General features: G+C 40.3%; 1 protein-coding gene across 1 annotated transcript in view; it reads right to left on the bottom strand.

Annotated features, from left to right (window-relative positions):
• Window positions 1–16,724, bottom strand: part of BMPR2 (bone morphogenetic protein receptor type 2) — a 107,010-nt gene that overhangs the window by 7,773 nt on the left and 82,513 nt on the right. Inside the window, exons 6-12 of the mRNA XM_066189703.1 lie at window positions 15,647–15,877; window positions 11,970–12,084; window positions 10,216–10,376; window positions 8,980–9,127; window positions 7,890–8,026; window positions 3,544–3,716; window positions 1,212–2,473 (exon numbers count right to left, since the gene is read on the bottom strand). Coding sequence (XP_066045800.1) covers window positions 1,212–2,473; window positions 3,544–3,716; window positions 7,890–8,026; window positions 8,980–9,127; window positions 10,216–10,376; window positions 11,970–12,084; window positions 15,647–15,877 — 2,227 coding nt within the window. The remainder of the gene's footprint in view (window positions 1–1,211; window positions 2,474–3,543; window positions 3,717–7,889; window positions 8,027–8,979; window positions 9,128–10,215; window positions 10,377–11,969; window positions 12,085–15,646; window positions 15,878–16,724) is intronic.

The raw sequence follows: 16,724 nt of genomic DNA, 5'->3' as shown, positions 1-16,724 counted from the left end.
GAATGCACATTGGCATCGAACAGGAGAATCAGCATTTGACATTTGAGGGGCTTTTGCAATCATAGTATCTTATATTACCTGTAATGGGAGGTACAAAAGAACATTGCTACTACAGGACAGCAAAGGCTAAAATTTAAATAGTGCAATGTTAGGTCCCCTAATCCTACTCCACCTGGCAATGCATTTCATCTGAAAACAAAATAGTTCAATCTGAAAGGAAGGCTTAAACATTCCTTTCTTGAATATTCAACTACATTTCTTGAAAGATATGTTCTCGTTTGGTTTTCAACCTTCGATTTCCAAAATGCCTGGCATCCCAGTTTACTCCATTAGTATCGCAGCATCTTCCTAAACACAGTCATGAGATTTGCAAGCACCTTTCAAGACTACAGTGACTTCTGGAAATGAATTTTCTTTAAAATGCGCACCAGGAGGTCTCTCCAATAGCTCAAACAGGCTCAAATCTAGAGGAGGTACCTAATTGAACTATAACTACATGATTATATTCTTACTGTAAAAAGGAGAGCCCCATTTTAACCTCTTAGACATCTGGCCATAAAAGTCTAAAGAAGTTATTCTGAAATAAACTATTAAAATCAATTCCTTCTCTAATTACTTGGATTAATTTTTATGTACATGGCAAATTGATGACAAATTGCTCTAATTGCTGGAGCTAGGGCAGCAAAATAGAAAATACCTGACCCTCCATTTAGGCTGAGCTAACACAGTAAAATCAGTTGCTTTAAAATCATGAAGCATAGAAGTAGTTACTATAATAAATTATTTTAATCAATGAATCTTAGAGACAGTTACTCTTGAGAGAATGAGGAAAAGTAAGGAAAAGAAGGTATAGTGTGCCCCTGCAGAAAAAAATAGGACACCTTTCCAATATGCTTTGCAGCTACCAAAGGTAGGAGCCTTGCAAGGAATAATGAAAGTTAACCTAGAGTCAGAGTGGATGGGTTAGAAAGAGAAAGATTTATTCTGTGTATGTGGAAGGATGATAGTGATCTAATCTACTGGAAATGATGGAGACAGGACTTTATCAAAAAGACTGAAATTGTGCTGAGAGAAATTACACTCAGATGAGATTTAATAAGTATGCTTTGAGGAGAGACAGGAGAGACGGAAATAACTTCTATTCAAGCAGATGTATGCAGATATTAGGTAAAGAAGTGTTAGGGAAACTGTTCAGTCCTGCAGGCACTTACACGGCACACTGCTGCTATCCAAACTACTTGTGGCTGACAGATCCAGTGAGTTAGGCCTCTGTGCTCTTCTAGTCTGGGTCTGCCCAGGATTTCTCACTACATTCTGGATACTGGCTGCAGCTGTGTCTGGACACGGATTACTGTTGTTGTTGTTGGCGTTTGTTCGGCCGTTTTCCAGTGGTCGCTCCCTCCTGTCTACCAGGCGGTCCAGAACACCTTCATCGTGCCCAACCTGCTGCTCCCGCCTCAGCAAGGGCTCGTGCTCGTCGGGACTGGAATTGATATTCAGCCGACTGTCCTCCCCACTGAACTGGTTCTGAAGCATTTCCTGAGCCCTCTGTGCTACTGAACTGCTGCTCTGGCCAGAGGGCACCGTGCCATTGGCATATTGGGTTGTGCCAGCATGAGAGTTTATGCCGTGGCTCCTTCCAGCCACTCCGTTCATGGTAACTGTCACCACGTGAGGTTCTGCGGCATTGATTGTGTTCATCTTGGCAACGCCTGTTTCCACTTGCTTCAAATTTGATTTGTGCTTGCCACCAAATTTTAACCGTGGCTCCTTTGTTGAATTTTTGGTGTTTAGAGGGAGGCTAGTAGGCCTCTTCGGAAGGTTCTGCTGCTTGGGTAGAGGATAGACCTGAGCAGATGGGACATCCGGAATCAAACAGGCCTGACCGTTGGTAGCTTGTGTGAAGTCCTGTTGCCCTGTCACCTCTACTGCAAGTTTTATCAGTGGATAAAGCAAGCTGGAACTAGTGCTGCTGAGTGGATCTGGCCCGCTAAACTGCTTAAGTGAATGTTCCATCAGATTCTCATCAGAGCTTTCTTTCAGGTTCTTATCCACTTCTTTTGGATCCAATTTATTTGTCTCCAAGTCCTCCTCTGTTAGCTGCAGACAAACAGGGGTGGGCCCGCCTGGCTGCATGACATTTGTAGTGTGTAAGTTTGTTTCATCCGAGTAAGGCATTTCGGATATGGTGGTCATACCCGTGCTAGGAGTGAGGCCAGTTGTATTGGTGGTGGACAAACTGGTGACACTTGTCTCAGGACTAGGGATGCGAGCTTGTGCTTGTTGCCGCTCGTAGTTAATGGAATTTCTATTCTTTTCCCCTGAAGTCAACGGTGTAGTGGACATAGAATGTTCAGAAGAAATGTTCTTCACTATGCTGTCAGTGTGGTGGATTGAATCCTCAATGTAGGAAGAGGAAGAATAATCTGGATATGGCCTTATCTTTGATACACGTCTATGATGCGACAGATTCCTTTAAGAGAAAATAAGTGGTATTAAGATCATATACGTAAAAATCGCCTCATACTATAACACCTCTCATTTAAGAGAGCTGGGTGTCTTTCTGTTTGTTTTCAAGCATAAACTAAGGATAGATACAGTACAAACTGAGGTATTTCAGCAACTTCCTTGAAAAGTGCTGGGGATAAGAAAATCGGTTTTACTAGGACAAAATTTCATCATGACGTTATTTCCTAAGAGAACAGTAATCTTCTATTTGTCCAATATGCTGTTTGTCCAGTTGGCAAAGTACTGATAAGGTTCTGTTCTAGATGCAGAGAAGTGATGTTGAAAAAGGTCAACAAAAACCCAACAGACAAGATCAAAAAAGTGATGCTGGGAAAATGTCACAAGGTCCTAAACCATGAAAACTACTACTGTGACAATTTAGGCATTCTGTGAATTGAGCATATTTTTTCATGAAAAAACCCACTGTCATATACAGCAACATTATTCTTCTCTCAGATCTGGATTTCTACAATGTACTATTAAGCACTAAAGTCAGTTCTGCAAATTCTCAGTCCCTCTGGATCATATGTAAGCAGAGAACAGGGATCACGTCTCTTGCTGGAGTCAGAATAACAATGACTTAAACAATGACCCTGCAGTTTGTTAACTGAAGAATTACAGGTTTGAGGCTTGGTAATTTCCTGAACTCATACTAACTGCAAATTCAGAGTTTTTTGCAGAACACTTTAAACAGAAGCTTTATCCATCATTTAGCAAGTGTACTTGAAGACAACTCACTTTGTCACTTCGTATCACGGCAAGCCTGCTGAGACAGCTTGCCTAAGCTCAGGTTAAAAGGCCCCTCTGTGAGAAACACAGTTGCGTACATAAAAGGTGCCTGAATTCTGGGGACACACAGGAGATCTTAAGAACACAAACAATTGAGATTATGTCATGGCATACCCATATGGAGACTAGGTCATGTAACACACACAACTTAATGGGTGCAGCAAGCCGTAGCTTCTGTCCCGGAGTGAGCCGAATGCTGTATTGGGCATTTCCTGCTGACTAAGCCCAAATGTGTTCTCTTCTTACCTTTCATTTTGCATGGCAGTTGACATAGGGTTGACTGTTGGACTAACTGATTTATTTCTCTCCCAAATCATCATGAGTTCTGCCATTCTCTCCTCAGCACACTGTGCTGTAAGTCGAGCTTCCGCATCTTGATCCCAGCAGTCTTCAATTGTTTCTTTAAGTGACCTCACAGCCTGCCAGGAGACAAAACCCCTTTAAATTATTTTACCTTTATATTGTGCTTCTAATTTACTGTTTTATGGCAGCATTCTGTATGCCTGAAAGCAGTCACAAGCTGGTGAAAGAGAGAAACAGAAGATACACAATTTCATTCAAAGCTACTTTAACTTAATAATAGCAATTTGCAAGTCTAATATTATCACACCTCACATACACACATCAGCTGGGAAGACACTTAAAAGCTACATTCACCAACGTTCACACAACCTTCAGCCAGCCCTCGGATGGATGCATGTTCTGCTCACTCTCCTTGCCTTATGAGAGCTGTGTACTAAGGATTGCTGATATTCTGGAAATGCTGCCACGGTTATGCTCACAGTTCTGCTAATGGTCACTGCCTCGCTCCCCTGCACTGTATGCAAATAACAATGAAGTGCTCACTTCATCATCCTTGTCTTCCTCTGCTTACCACAGAGACATCCAAATGTCTCATAAGTATCAATGAATTTGCCTGTGCCATGGGAGGAGATTTTTGTTGCACTTGTTTTACAGGTGTAAAAACAGAAACACACACATGTTCCTGGCATCACACTGTGGGATGAACTGTACAGTCAGGATTAGAGCTCAAGACCTCCAAAACACACTGCCATATGTTCAGGGAACTGGAGAGGAAACAACTGAAATGACGAGCACTGAACACTTCTTGTTCCACTCCATCTGGAGTACAAAAGCCAGGCAGACATTTACGGGCCCCTGCTGCCAGTCTGCGGCCCACGGAGAGGATCTGGTTTGCCAGCACAGCTCACATCTACAGCCCAGCTTTAACCTGCCCAGCACTGAGGACTGTGCATAATCCCAGCTGGGCACTAAGGCATTCAGTGGGTCCTGCTGACTGTCTCTGTGCCAGAACTGCCTTGTGCCCTTCTGGCACTGGAAGCCAGGACTAGCTCTGAGCACGAGCCAAGAGCTGCTCACCCACAGAGTGGGCTCCTGGCAATCACTGCTGCTTGGAGACGCAGCTCTGGCTGCACAGGTGGGAACGAGCTCCCCCAGAAGCAAACCTTTCATCTCCCTTCCCACAGGAGATCACAGAGGGGATAAACCAATACCCTCTCCTTAGCTGAGAGTGGAGTCCCTGGAGCCACAAGGGGTGTTATCCAGGGTCTGGCCTTGGAAGGATTTACCATAAAGACTCCCACCTAGACTGAAAGAGAAAACTTCCCCATAGTGTTTTGTGACACTCAGTAACACTGCCCCAGTCTCACTCTCCCTGATGCCCAAATTCTTGTGGTCTCTCCTTTTCCTGATAATCCTTTGGTTGTGGGACCTTGGTGATTGGCCCTGTCTCCCCTATAGGTCACTGACCTTGCCTGCCCTTTGTACCACCCCCGTGCCATCAGCTCACTGGCTGCTCTACCGCACACTAAAGCTGGTACTCAGCACATGGCTTGGTCTTTTGTTCCTGATACCCTTCAGCGCCTGAAATAAACCATGCTGGAACTTTATTTATCATACAGAAGGCCCTTCTGCCTCTCCTTGCTGAGCTAGCCTGCTCAGCATGTATGGATGTGTGAGCTTAGCTGCTTTGCTTGAATTTCTCCCAAGAGGCTTTTCCACTGGAGAGGCTCATTGGGATCTAGGCTTTAGCTCCACACCTAAAAGACACACTGCTACAGCTGAGGACGTATGTGAGTCTAAAAGCATCCTCAGGGACAAGGGCAAGATAGGGTACTGGATCCATTTTCTCTCCTACAACAAAATGCCTTCATTCAGCTTTTAGGACTTGATTTCATTACAGTTTAGACGAAGTCAGTGGACACCCTAATCTCCTGCCTTGCCTCTTTGCAAGGCTCTCTCCTACAGGTTTCACCAGCAGCAAATTCAATCAGTGTTCAGTTGAATACCGCCTGTCCTTTAGCAGACACTTTCCTTTTGATGTGTTAAGGATCATTAAAGGAACACAGCAGTGACTGTATAGACAGTTATCAAAACTCAAGTTCCTTGGCGTCACATTTACCACCATTTTGTGTTTTCTATCAATTTCAGGTTCAAAGACAACTATGCTAAAATGAACTGTTTACAAGTCCTAGACTCATCAAAAAGATAGAAGGGACCAGAAATGTGCACTATTCTATTATTCTGTTGGTATCCATCAGTGCTGACCTCTGAAGTCAAGCATGGACCCCACTTTGGCAAGAGAGACAAGAATCCTGTAACATCTCAACAGTTTATAGCCCTTGAATTATTTTATGCACATCCTGTGCTCAGGCTGTTGCTTTATGCTGTGAAAAACAATACTGCTAACCAAGGTCTGTAACATAACATAGATGGTTCCAGAAGCAGACTGAGACTGCACAGGTAACCACAAATCAGGATTCCGTATCTTTTGAGTACCTTAATTATGTGATTAAAAAATAAAACATTTGTTTTTATTTGTATTTCTCAAATGAGAAGGACAAATGCATTTCTTTCATAGGTGAATTTGCATGAAGGTGTTATAACTCAACATGTCAGCAGAGCTTTAAATAATGGGGAAAAGTCTTTTATTCCATGCATTAGATACAGGAGGTTAGCACCTGGGTCCAGAGTGAGGTTATCTGGAGCTTAATTTTCTACACTATCTGCCCTAGAGTGCTCATTCAGATACCATCCTAGACTGGCACAGGGTGGAGGAAGTTGTTTGACACCTGTGATTATTTTTCTTTTCTCTTAAAGCAATGGTGGAGATCAATTCTTAGAGCTCGAGTTATCATCATCATTTTGATTATTCGGAAAAAAAATTAGTAACAACACAAAGAATGTGTTAGGCATTTTAAATATGGGGATCATCTAATTATGCTGGAGTCTATCAGCTTGCTAGAACATAATTAACATTTAAAATGGTAGTCTGCAAAACAAAACAAACCTTGAACTGTTTCAGTTTTAACTATCTTCAGAAACAGCTGTCAAGCTTGGTTCTTCCAGTGCTGCATTCACCAACATGGCTATAGTTACAACAGCTGTTGTTTGATTCCCTACGTACTCTGGACACTGATTTCTCTTTTTTCCTCTTCCCCCCTTTGCCCCCGAGACTGGCTGGCCAGAAGTGTGTAATGAAAGCACCTCTCCTGGAAGCTCTCAGCTCGGTCACAACATGTTTTACTGCAGTGTACCACTGCAGGCTACGCTCCTCTCTCAGAGCAGGTTCCTATGTATCTACCAGCACCAGCACAGGTGAGGCCTCGGCCTCCTCCTTGTCTGCACAGTAGCTACAGTCTTATCAACCACCAAAGTCTCTGAAGATTGAAGGGCATCATTTCCATAAGGGGATAACAAGAAGCATCTTTTTAAATAACAGTCAAATATGCCATTTTCATACTCGCAATTAAGCTGTATTACCTTGTATCAGGTGGAACCCAGTAAGTGTCTGGATTGCATTTTGCTTGTAATAAAAGACAGACAGGCCCGTCTAAGCCAAGGGGATTCACATTACCTGACCTTTGCTGCAGATGAAAGCAAGCACAGTCTCACCAGAGTTCAGCTGACTTGCTCGAACTTGTTGGCCTGCAGCAGCAAGGCTCTAAGCCATAGCTACACTCATTCAAAACAACAAACAATATTATGATGTTTATAGTCTTGAAAATAAAAATTGCAGATCAAATGAAGCCATATAAATTTTTTTATGCAGTTATAATGAAATGATTGCTAGAAGCTTTAGCCTCTGCAAGTCCTGAGGACTATACAAGTTCAAAAAAGTTTATTACAATGTTTACCAATTTTAGTTTTGGAAGAGTATATTGGTGTTTTTGCCAGCTATTTTAGTTGGTATTTTAGTTCAGTTTTATTAGTTTATAAGATGTCAAAAGGCAAAAAAATGGCTTCATGTTTCTCATTCAGCACACAGAGAACATATGAGCACTTTACAATACTACAGATAGTATCTAAAATTAACGTAACAAGTATATCTGTATATCACACTGCAGCATGCAACAACAACAACAACAGTATTTTTACTTAAAAGAAATTCAGTTTTCACATCAATAACTTTTAAAAACTGAATTCAATATTTAAGAAGACAGAAACAGCTCCCTATCCTTAAATACTAACAAAGAGGGAAAAAACCCCAAAACCCAAAAAATTGCTTTTAAGAAATGAGAACACCCTGAAGCTGGTTAAATCACTGTTTCTTTGAAAATATTCTCTCTCACCAGGCTGTTCTCCTTCCATGCTTCTGGGAATTTTGGTCTTTGCTTCTCTCTAGACACCAAGACTTGCATATCTTCAAAAGTGGGATGGTTTCCGACTTCAGTCTGGAAAGCCATCTGGTACTCTGGCACAGATTCCCCTGTTAGCAAAAGAAAGAAAGGAAAAAAAAAATCAATCAAAGATTAAAAGACAGAGCAAAGGCTTTCACTTGATGAAAGGCATTATCAAAGTTGCTGTCTATCAAGATGTTCCCCACTTTCCCCAAAGTCTAATTCCAAAGAAAGCTGAATTAACTGCAAATGAATTAAGTGCTGTTCAGCAACCTTTCAAAGGATTGCATCCTCAGACTTTGCAGGTTCAGTGGCACATTTGGAATGTCTTGGAGCCTGAAGATGACACCTACTTTCTGTGAAACGCCACTGACTGATTATATTCATGTACTTCATTCAGGAGGAAGCCCAGCAAGATTACAAGCCTCTGCACATAAAGTCCAGCTGTTGGACTGTAGAGAGCATTTACTGCATTTTAGATTCATTCTGTATGCTGTAGCTCGGGAAAAAGATGTGGCACAATCTCACGTGTAAATTTTAAGTCTACTTCCTTTTGGTTTATGTTACAGGTAGAGAGGATTTCCCTGAATTTTCTATGTCCTATCATAAATAAAAGTACAGCTGACTAAAGGCTACATTAAATCATAGCATTTTTTTCATGATGAAAAGTCTGAAAGACACTTCAGGCACTTCTATCAGTTCTCAGAACTGGAAACACTGCCTTCGCCATCAGCCTAACTCTCCGTGTTTTTAAACTCCGGACAATAATAAGAACAACAATAATAACGCTCAAAGGGCACTTGGCACGAGGCCGGCAAGCCGCCTGAACAGGTCCGACGGAGCCTTGCAGCAGGAACCCCGCCTCGACCTCAGATGCACCGTCCTGACAGGCACCACCTCGAACACTAGATGGCACCGACTTAATGGCAGAAGCAATTGAGGGAACTGCTTCCCTCCTCCACTTCCAAAAGCTCGGGCTCGGGAGCTTTGGTTGCTGCTGCCACTTCCTACTGTTATGGTTTTCCTCAGTTCTTTTCGTTACCTGGGAAGAGGTCTGTACATCTCATGAATATCTCCCAGTAGATAAGGCCGAGTGCATACATATCTACTTGTTTCAAAGCAGATTCACAGTCCCTCAAGTTCACTGCTCCTTCTAGCACTTCTGGGGCCATATAGCGGATCGTACCGACCTGGGAAAACATCAAATCAAAGCTTCACATCAGGAAATCATTTCCAAATTCAATTCAGTTTAATGCCCTATTCTGGTTGATATTTTCTATAGTTAAAGAAAACACAGCTCATTCCTAATCAATGTCCTCAGCTTCTAGATTCTTGCCAGTCTAGTCACAACCAACCCCTTCCCCTACTCTTTGTTTGTATGTACCAAAACAAAATTATTTTTTGTCCCTTACTTAATGTTCTCATATGAAGTATGATACAGTAAAAATGTTTCTTTTTCCAAATAATGGAAGAGGATCCTGCTGAATACAAAACTTGTTCTCTATTCCAGGACCATCAGCAAGGTCCCACCCTACATCTTCCACAGTCAAAGGTTATTAACAGTTTGGAAGATACCTTCTTTTTCACTAGGACATATGTTAGATTAGAGCACTTATTCATCAGTACTTGTAGGACAATATTCTGTCAAAGGACTATTCCACATCCCTGCATTTTAACCTGCAATTTCCCTGTTTCTCTGTTCTGTATGGGAAGATCTAGATGAAGCTCTTCTGCACTAGGTATTTTCAAGTTAGCACTTGCTTTCTGAGGGAGGGTGATTAGCACTGGGCAGCATGTTCTTTGAATGACCTATGAAGTTTTTCTGTAAAAGCACAGACACGACTACACTGAACCATGAGGCACTCTTCGTTTAAAATAGTCTCACTGTATTTTAGTAGCCTGTATTAGATGTCAAGCAGAAGACGCAGAATGTGGTACATCACCATTTCAGAAAAATTAACACCAAAACCAAAAATTAAAACCAAAACCAAAGAACGCTTGGTCTTCAGTCAGCATTTGCAGTACAAGACTGAAGGGATCTGTACCACAAACACAGAGAACGTGGCAACCAAACCTACCTTGTGTCTTCTCATATCTCACACAGAAACTTCAGTCTGCCAATCTATTGCCTTTCAGAACAGCAGGTTTGTGATGAGTATTTTGAGAATAAAACCAGTTTCTTCCTATGGAGGCTTCAGCCACTTCTCACCCATTCTGCAGTCATTCCCCATGACAGAAATTGTACCACCTGAACATTCATCCAATCGTTTGTACTTACCTCACTAATGGCTGCATTGTCCTCCTCACCTGGTCGTACCAGTCTGTTCCCAGTTAATTTCATGGAGAGTCCAAAATCACTGATTACACACGTTCCGTCATTCTTTACCAGAACATTGCGGCTGTTCAAGTCACGATGGGATATTGCAGGTTTGTAATGGTCTGTGTGGACACACCAAAGTGCTTGTTACTATTTGAGCAATTCTACTGTTCGCCAAAATAAGAGAACCTCATTATGTCCGCTCAGCTATAAAAACAGAGAATCAACTTATTTTTTAGAAAGCTAATGTTTTCACTTCTTTACAATGAGCTCCAGAGGAAGTTACCTAGACAAAACTGGCTGGCATCCAGAATTTCACTGCATCTATACAATGTATACAGTTCTAATGGTCACCAACAGTCCTCTTCCCAAGGGATATTTCAGCCTGACTTTGGCAGTGGAGACACTGTATACTTAAACACAGACCTGCTGCCACAGGCCTAAAAGCCATTCCAAATACTCTCTGTCATTTCCACACTCCTGTATCAAATGCAGCACTGATTATTTACATTATAATTGGAATTACCATTGGCTCTTATTCAGAAGACATGCAGACAATATTATTCCAGAGAGCCTGAACATACTCATCTTGCAAGGGATCTGATCTTTTCCAAAGAATAATCTCAGTTGTTCCTAGTTTTTATTTATTTTGTTAGCAAAGCAGCCAGCAGAACTCATTTTACCGTGGAATTGATTCTACACCATGAGTTCCTCCCTAGCATTCATAGACTGTGGCTGTCTCTCCTTTATGATGGAAAGCTTACACATTTGCTGACTGCTAATGGCCACACCTGTCTGCACATCTCAAAATGATGAAGATAAGGTGATAGCTGCAGTTTCAATGGCACATAGGAATACTGATTCGGGTATTTTCAGCACTTTTAATAGCATCTTTAGTTGTCATTCTCTTTATTTGACATTTTTTGCTAGTGCTCATGCTTAACATTTGAGATATATAGTTTGAAATTTTAATCCAAACATTAGCACCTTAATGCAGATAAAATGAAACTAGCCTTTTATTTACTGCCAAAAACCTAACGTTTCAGTGCCAGGCCATACTCTGCAGCCTGATACATCACAGTTCTCAGAATATCTGCTTTATAATTATGATACTTGAGCTGCTGAAAGACTGGCTGAAGCACGCACGCAGAGATGGAAAGATCCAAATCAATACATTGTCACAGCCAGTACTCTAACTAAGTACCAGAAGTCCAGCAGTATTGTTTGTACACACCAAAGACTAGGTCCAGACCCTCAGTCAAAAATCCAGAGACATGATAAATAAAACTACAGTGGGGTTAGAAAATTTAATTTTATACCATACAGTTCACTCACAAACTAAAAATTGCTTTGGCTATTTGTTTCTGAACAGCAAAAACAGACACAACACCTCATCTATTTGCCTTCTGCCAGAGCAGCAGCCAGTGCTTCAGGTCTTCAGTAATGTGTTGCCATGACACAGCAACACTGCACAACTGTGCCTGCTCCTGCCTCCCTCTGGGGCTCCCCCACCTCGGACTCAGTGCTTTCACACAAGGGTCACAGAGCCCACGGCACGGGGCTCTTCACAAGGAGGGAACACAACAGAAGTTCTGAGTAATCTCTATTTGCAGTCATCATTTCCTACTCACAGTAGGATATAAGATCGGCTGGAATCTACTACCTGATAGAAATAAGAATATACTGGAGATCTTTGCATCCCCTCCTGGCCTTACCTCCTCGAGGCAGCTCCGTGTGCAGGTACGCCAAGCCGCGAGTTATAGAGTGAGCCAAACGACAAGAGCTCACCCAGTCACTTGTGTGGAGACTCAAATATTTGCACAAAGAACCCTAAAAAGAACCCCCCGAAAAAGACAAAACAAAAAACACGGATTAAAATAATTGTCCAGTAGAATAACTCAAAGTCTTTTGGAGACTCAGTTTTACCCACTGCTTCTAAAAAGTCTAAACCTGCAACTGCTAATGTGTTTACCCATATGTTTTAAAACACAAGATTTGACTGAAGTTTCATTAAATTCCACTGCTGCCATTTCGTTTCTCTAAAGCGTAATAGAAATTTTATCACAGAATAACAGGGATTGCCTCTAGAAAAATTATATTAATTATAGAAGTCTTGTTGCAGAACAGAATAAAGGTAACTATAGAAGTAACAGCCTGGGTTTCTAAAAAGTGATCTTTATTATCACTTACAGAATACTCAATATCTCTCACAAGTCTTGCTATAATCTACTTATGCATCAAAACAAAAACACCCCAAAGGCAATTCTAAATAGGAGTGAGTCCACATGCACTGAAGAAAAATGGAAAAAAAGAATGTCATGTTCCCCTTTTCCTGAAAGTGAAATAGATGTGTAAGATGGGGGTTCTTCTAGTGATTTGTCAAGAAATCTCTAAGAAAATCAGAAGGAAGTGCATCAGTAATGAAATTGAGATATTCTAGAAAGTGAGACTGTTATCCAAAACAAGAGCCAGACACTGCAAACTGTGACACCTTTGATGCACAGTCCCCAGTGATAATTTACTTAGTTTAAACAAACTAAATCATCAAACATAAAGTACAAGTAATCTGCCTAACACTACATGCTTATTATATTTTTAGGACTGCGAACTACCCTGGTTTTGCCTCTTTAAGTCCATAATCTTAATGATGCACCAATGTGTAACATCTTATCAGATGCAACTAAATACAAAGTAAGTTCTATAATGTTTGGTTCATAAAAATTTGGAATGAGTTCCCTTCACATTTTTCCGTGTTGTTTACAGCTTTTTAAGAAATTCAAGCCCTCTTATTAGCCTCCAAATATCATCAGTGTGGGTTTTTTTTCTTGGCTCAGTGGGTTGAGGTTCCAGCCCATTCTAGCGGAGACCACAGGACTGCTGTCATGATGTGAATGGGAAATACTCACTGTATTAAACCAGCTTCAAGATCTTTCTGCTGCAGAGCCTGCCCACCACTAGATGTTTTCTAAGCTAGCTGAATGCTGTGATTTTATGCTTTTAGTGAAGTTAAAATGATAGCCAGGAAAAGCTTTAGTCAAGATTTAGAGATATATATATATATTTGTAATTAAGACTATCTAGTCAGAGCCATGAGTTACATGTTAAATTGGGGATATTTAGTTCTGACTATAACTTTTGATAAAACAGATATTTTTAACAACCAGAGATTCCATTTGTGTTTCAGAACAATTTTTCTGTTTTAAAGAGACAAGAGTGTCTGGCGACTGGGACGATAGTTCTGTGGCTATTACTGTATTTCCTATTAAGTCATCCCTCACAACTGACTCCCTTACTGACCTACCACACCTCAGAGTCTCATCAGAACAGCATGTGGATTGATAAATGCACATATCAATCCTTTTACTTGCCTATTTCCTTCGGTCTGAAGGCATGTTTGGATAAAAACACAACCTGAGTCAAACCCATCTGTCTTGCTTTCACCGAGGTAACACCAGGAACAATTTTCTGTGTAAAAATGTCCTGGTTTGTGTGCTCTTATTTTCAGGAAGGAAAGTATTTTGAGGGAGAAGGATGTTTTGGATGCGGAATATTTCACCTGCACATCTTGTATTGGTTAGTCCTTACTGAAATCAGATTTATGGCTTCAGTTTGAACACTGCAATTCCGTTCTAGCAGGGCTGCCACAGCAGGCTTCCTTTTCTGCTGTTAACACCACATACAGCAGAACATCTGCTCACTGAATTACAGATCACACTGTGCATTAATTACACCTGCTGTGCACTTTTTCCAATGACTTCCAAACAACCAGTGGATTGATTTTAGACTAATCTTGCTGTTCTTAATACCACATTGGGAAGGAATCTGACAATATGATGTCATAAGCTTCATCTGTACATTTAATCAGGTCATTAACAGAGCCTGTTTACATAAGCAACAAGACACAATTTTCAATCAAATTACATTTCAACTGAAAATCCTTTCATTCAAGAAAACAGCAAAACCAGATCCCCTGTGAAGATGGCTATGCTATGACCTCCCAGGAACAGAATACTCACTTTATTTTCTTTTACTTTATTACAAGAAAATATGCCAGTTCTGTCAGTATCACATGCTTTGCCACTGTCCATCTGGTATGGGCACAACTGACCTTTTTCATGGTCACTTCTAGTTTCTGCAATCTCTTCTTAGATGCCTGTCTTACAAGCTGACATGATCGTGTGTGTTCTCACTTAAAACTTTCAGTTAAGACACTCTCTTTATATTTGGTTTTGTTGCCTTAAGTTTGTATATAATGTAGATGTGTGTTTAAAGTATGGATTTACACGGGGGCATTTAACTTTCAATACAAGCATATACACAGAGCCTAGAAAACCCTAAGACAGGCCATCATTACTGCTACTTAGCACTGTGCTGCTCTTTTTTGCATTCAAATAAGCAGCTTTCGTCCTACTGCCTCCATTATAGATCAGGCTTCAGCCAGCCCCTTCACACCCTGCAGGAAATACGAGTTTGCTTACTTGAGACCAAAAAGCTTTTTAAAAAAAAAAATTAACTGCATAACTAAATATTCTTTCCCATACACAGGCAAACCAAAAAACCAAAAAACAAAAACCGAACAAAAACCCGCCAAAAAACAAAACAAAAACAAACAACAACAAAAAAAAACCCCAAGATAAAATGTGACACTATTTTTTGCATTTTCATATATATAACTCCCATGAACATTTTATGATTTTTCAGGAAAGCTATTCACATCCATACTGCATATTTTTAAAATGCTTCTGTATATGTGTGCACACACTCAGAACTTTATGTACCCTAATCCATGAATTTGAGAAATACAAGCATTCATTTAGCTGAAGAAATTTGAAGACATGGTTCTGGAAAGTAAGGCTGCCTTCTTAAGACATGTTCTACATCACCAGTAAATGCCACGAAAAGCTTTAAAGAAGATAACAGAATAAAAAAGCACCATGATTTATAGTACCACAAACTAGTTTGACAACAATCTTGTACCTATTACATTTCACTGTAAAAAACCCACTAGTTATAGCTATTGAGCAAGGTCATAAGACAGAGATAATGTCTTAATATTAAGAAGTTTTAAATTTATTAGATTTTTTTTAAGTAAAAACAACTCTTCAAATCCTGTGATTGAATAAGGACAGAATTGACTAAAAAACCTTGCATCAAAAGCAAGAGCAAATACTCCAGAGCTAGGAACTTGTAAGACTACACTTAGTAGCACTAACTAGAAAATCTAAAAGGATATTACAGTAACCCACAATAAGGTCCATTAAAAATGTCATTTATATGGATTATTTCTTACATTACTGTGCAAGAAGCACCACCAAAACCTAAAGCACATCCTTTTCACGTGGCTATTCTTAGGATTCTTAACCAATCCAATTGATTTCTTTGAAGCACTTACATTGGGGTAATATTCCATCACCAGTAAATATTCCATCCGGCCGTCTGCAGTGAATCTCTCATCCCCCACGATGAAGCGGGCGATGTTCTCGTGCTCCATGAGTGGAATCCTGTAAATGTTCCTCTCATTGACAAAGTTCTGACGATTAGCAAAGGAAAATACTTTCACAGCAACTGGACGTTCATCCAGGGAACCTTTATACACTGCTCCATATCGTCCCCGGCCAATCAGCTGCAAAAAACCAAATAATTAGTTCACAAAATAATAGATGAAGATAAAACCCAAGTTTTCACTCTACAAGAATTGTATGCCAACTTTTATCTTGACTTATACTATAAGAACAATGAAGATAGCGAGTATTTTGTAATGAAAACCAGAATTAGAATGTTTTCATAGAAGCTATTTTGGAGCTGGAAACCTCAGCATGAGCCAACATAGGTCTTACTAAATCGATTTATAGTCTGAATATCCAGTAAATATATCATAAATAATCTATTCAGCACTTTTATATACAGAATCAATAAAACACATGTGTTTTGTGCTGCTAATTCTCTTACTAACTTTTGCCTACTAAAAATATATAGCTTTTATGTGATCAATTTCATTTCACTCCAGAAATCACAGACATTAAGTGAAACATTTTAGGTTTAGGACAGTTTATAAGCTGTACCTTTCTGGTTAGTAATAACAAAATATGCATTTGTCGTGCCGAATAGATGCCAAAAGAGGTAAACAGATTTTAACAGAAGGAAGTAATTAATTCCTGACTACCTGTGAATCTTTATTTTAGCCCCCACTATGTTAGACAGTCTTCAAGAATGGCCTTTCACATCTCCATGGTAACTGCAGAAGAAAGATGCGATCTCTATACCAAAGTGCAGGACCACCTTCAGCAACAGCCCTAATTTCTAAAGCTCAAAAAATTCCAACTATGTAAGAATTTAAGCACCTATTTAAAAAAAATTTCAGGAAGACCCATACATGAAACGGTAAAGATTTCATGAGCCAATTTTTTTTCTTTTTAAAATACTTACAAATGGAGGAGGAAGAGAAAACAGAAGGGATAACAAAAGCAATG

Source organism: Chamaea fasciata, unplaced genomic scaffold, assembly GCF_029207755.1.
Source record: "Chamaea fasciata isolate MVZ Bird 193981 ecotype frontalis unplaced genomic scaffold, bChaFas1.0.hap1 SCAF_8, whole genome shotgun sequence".
Lineage (NCBI taxonomy): Eukaryota > Metazoa > Chordata > Aves > Passeriformes > Sylviidae > Chamaea > Chamaea fasciata.
The sequence above is the reverse complement of the archived record's forward strand: the minus strand, read 5'-3'. Positions and strand labels throughout refer to the sequence as shown.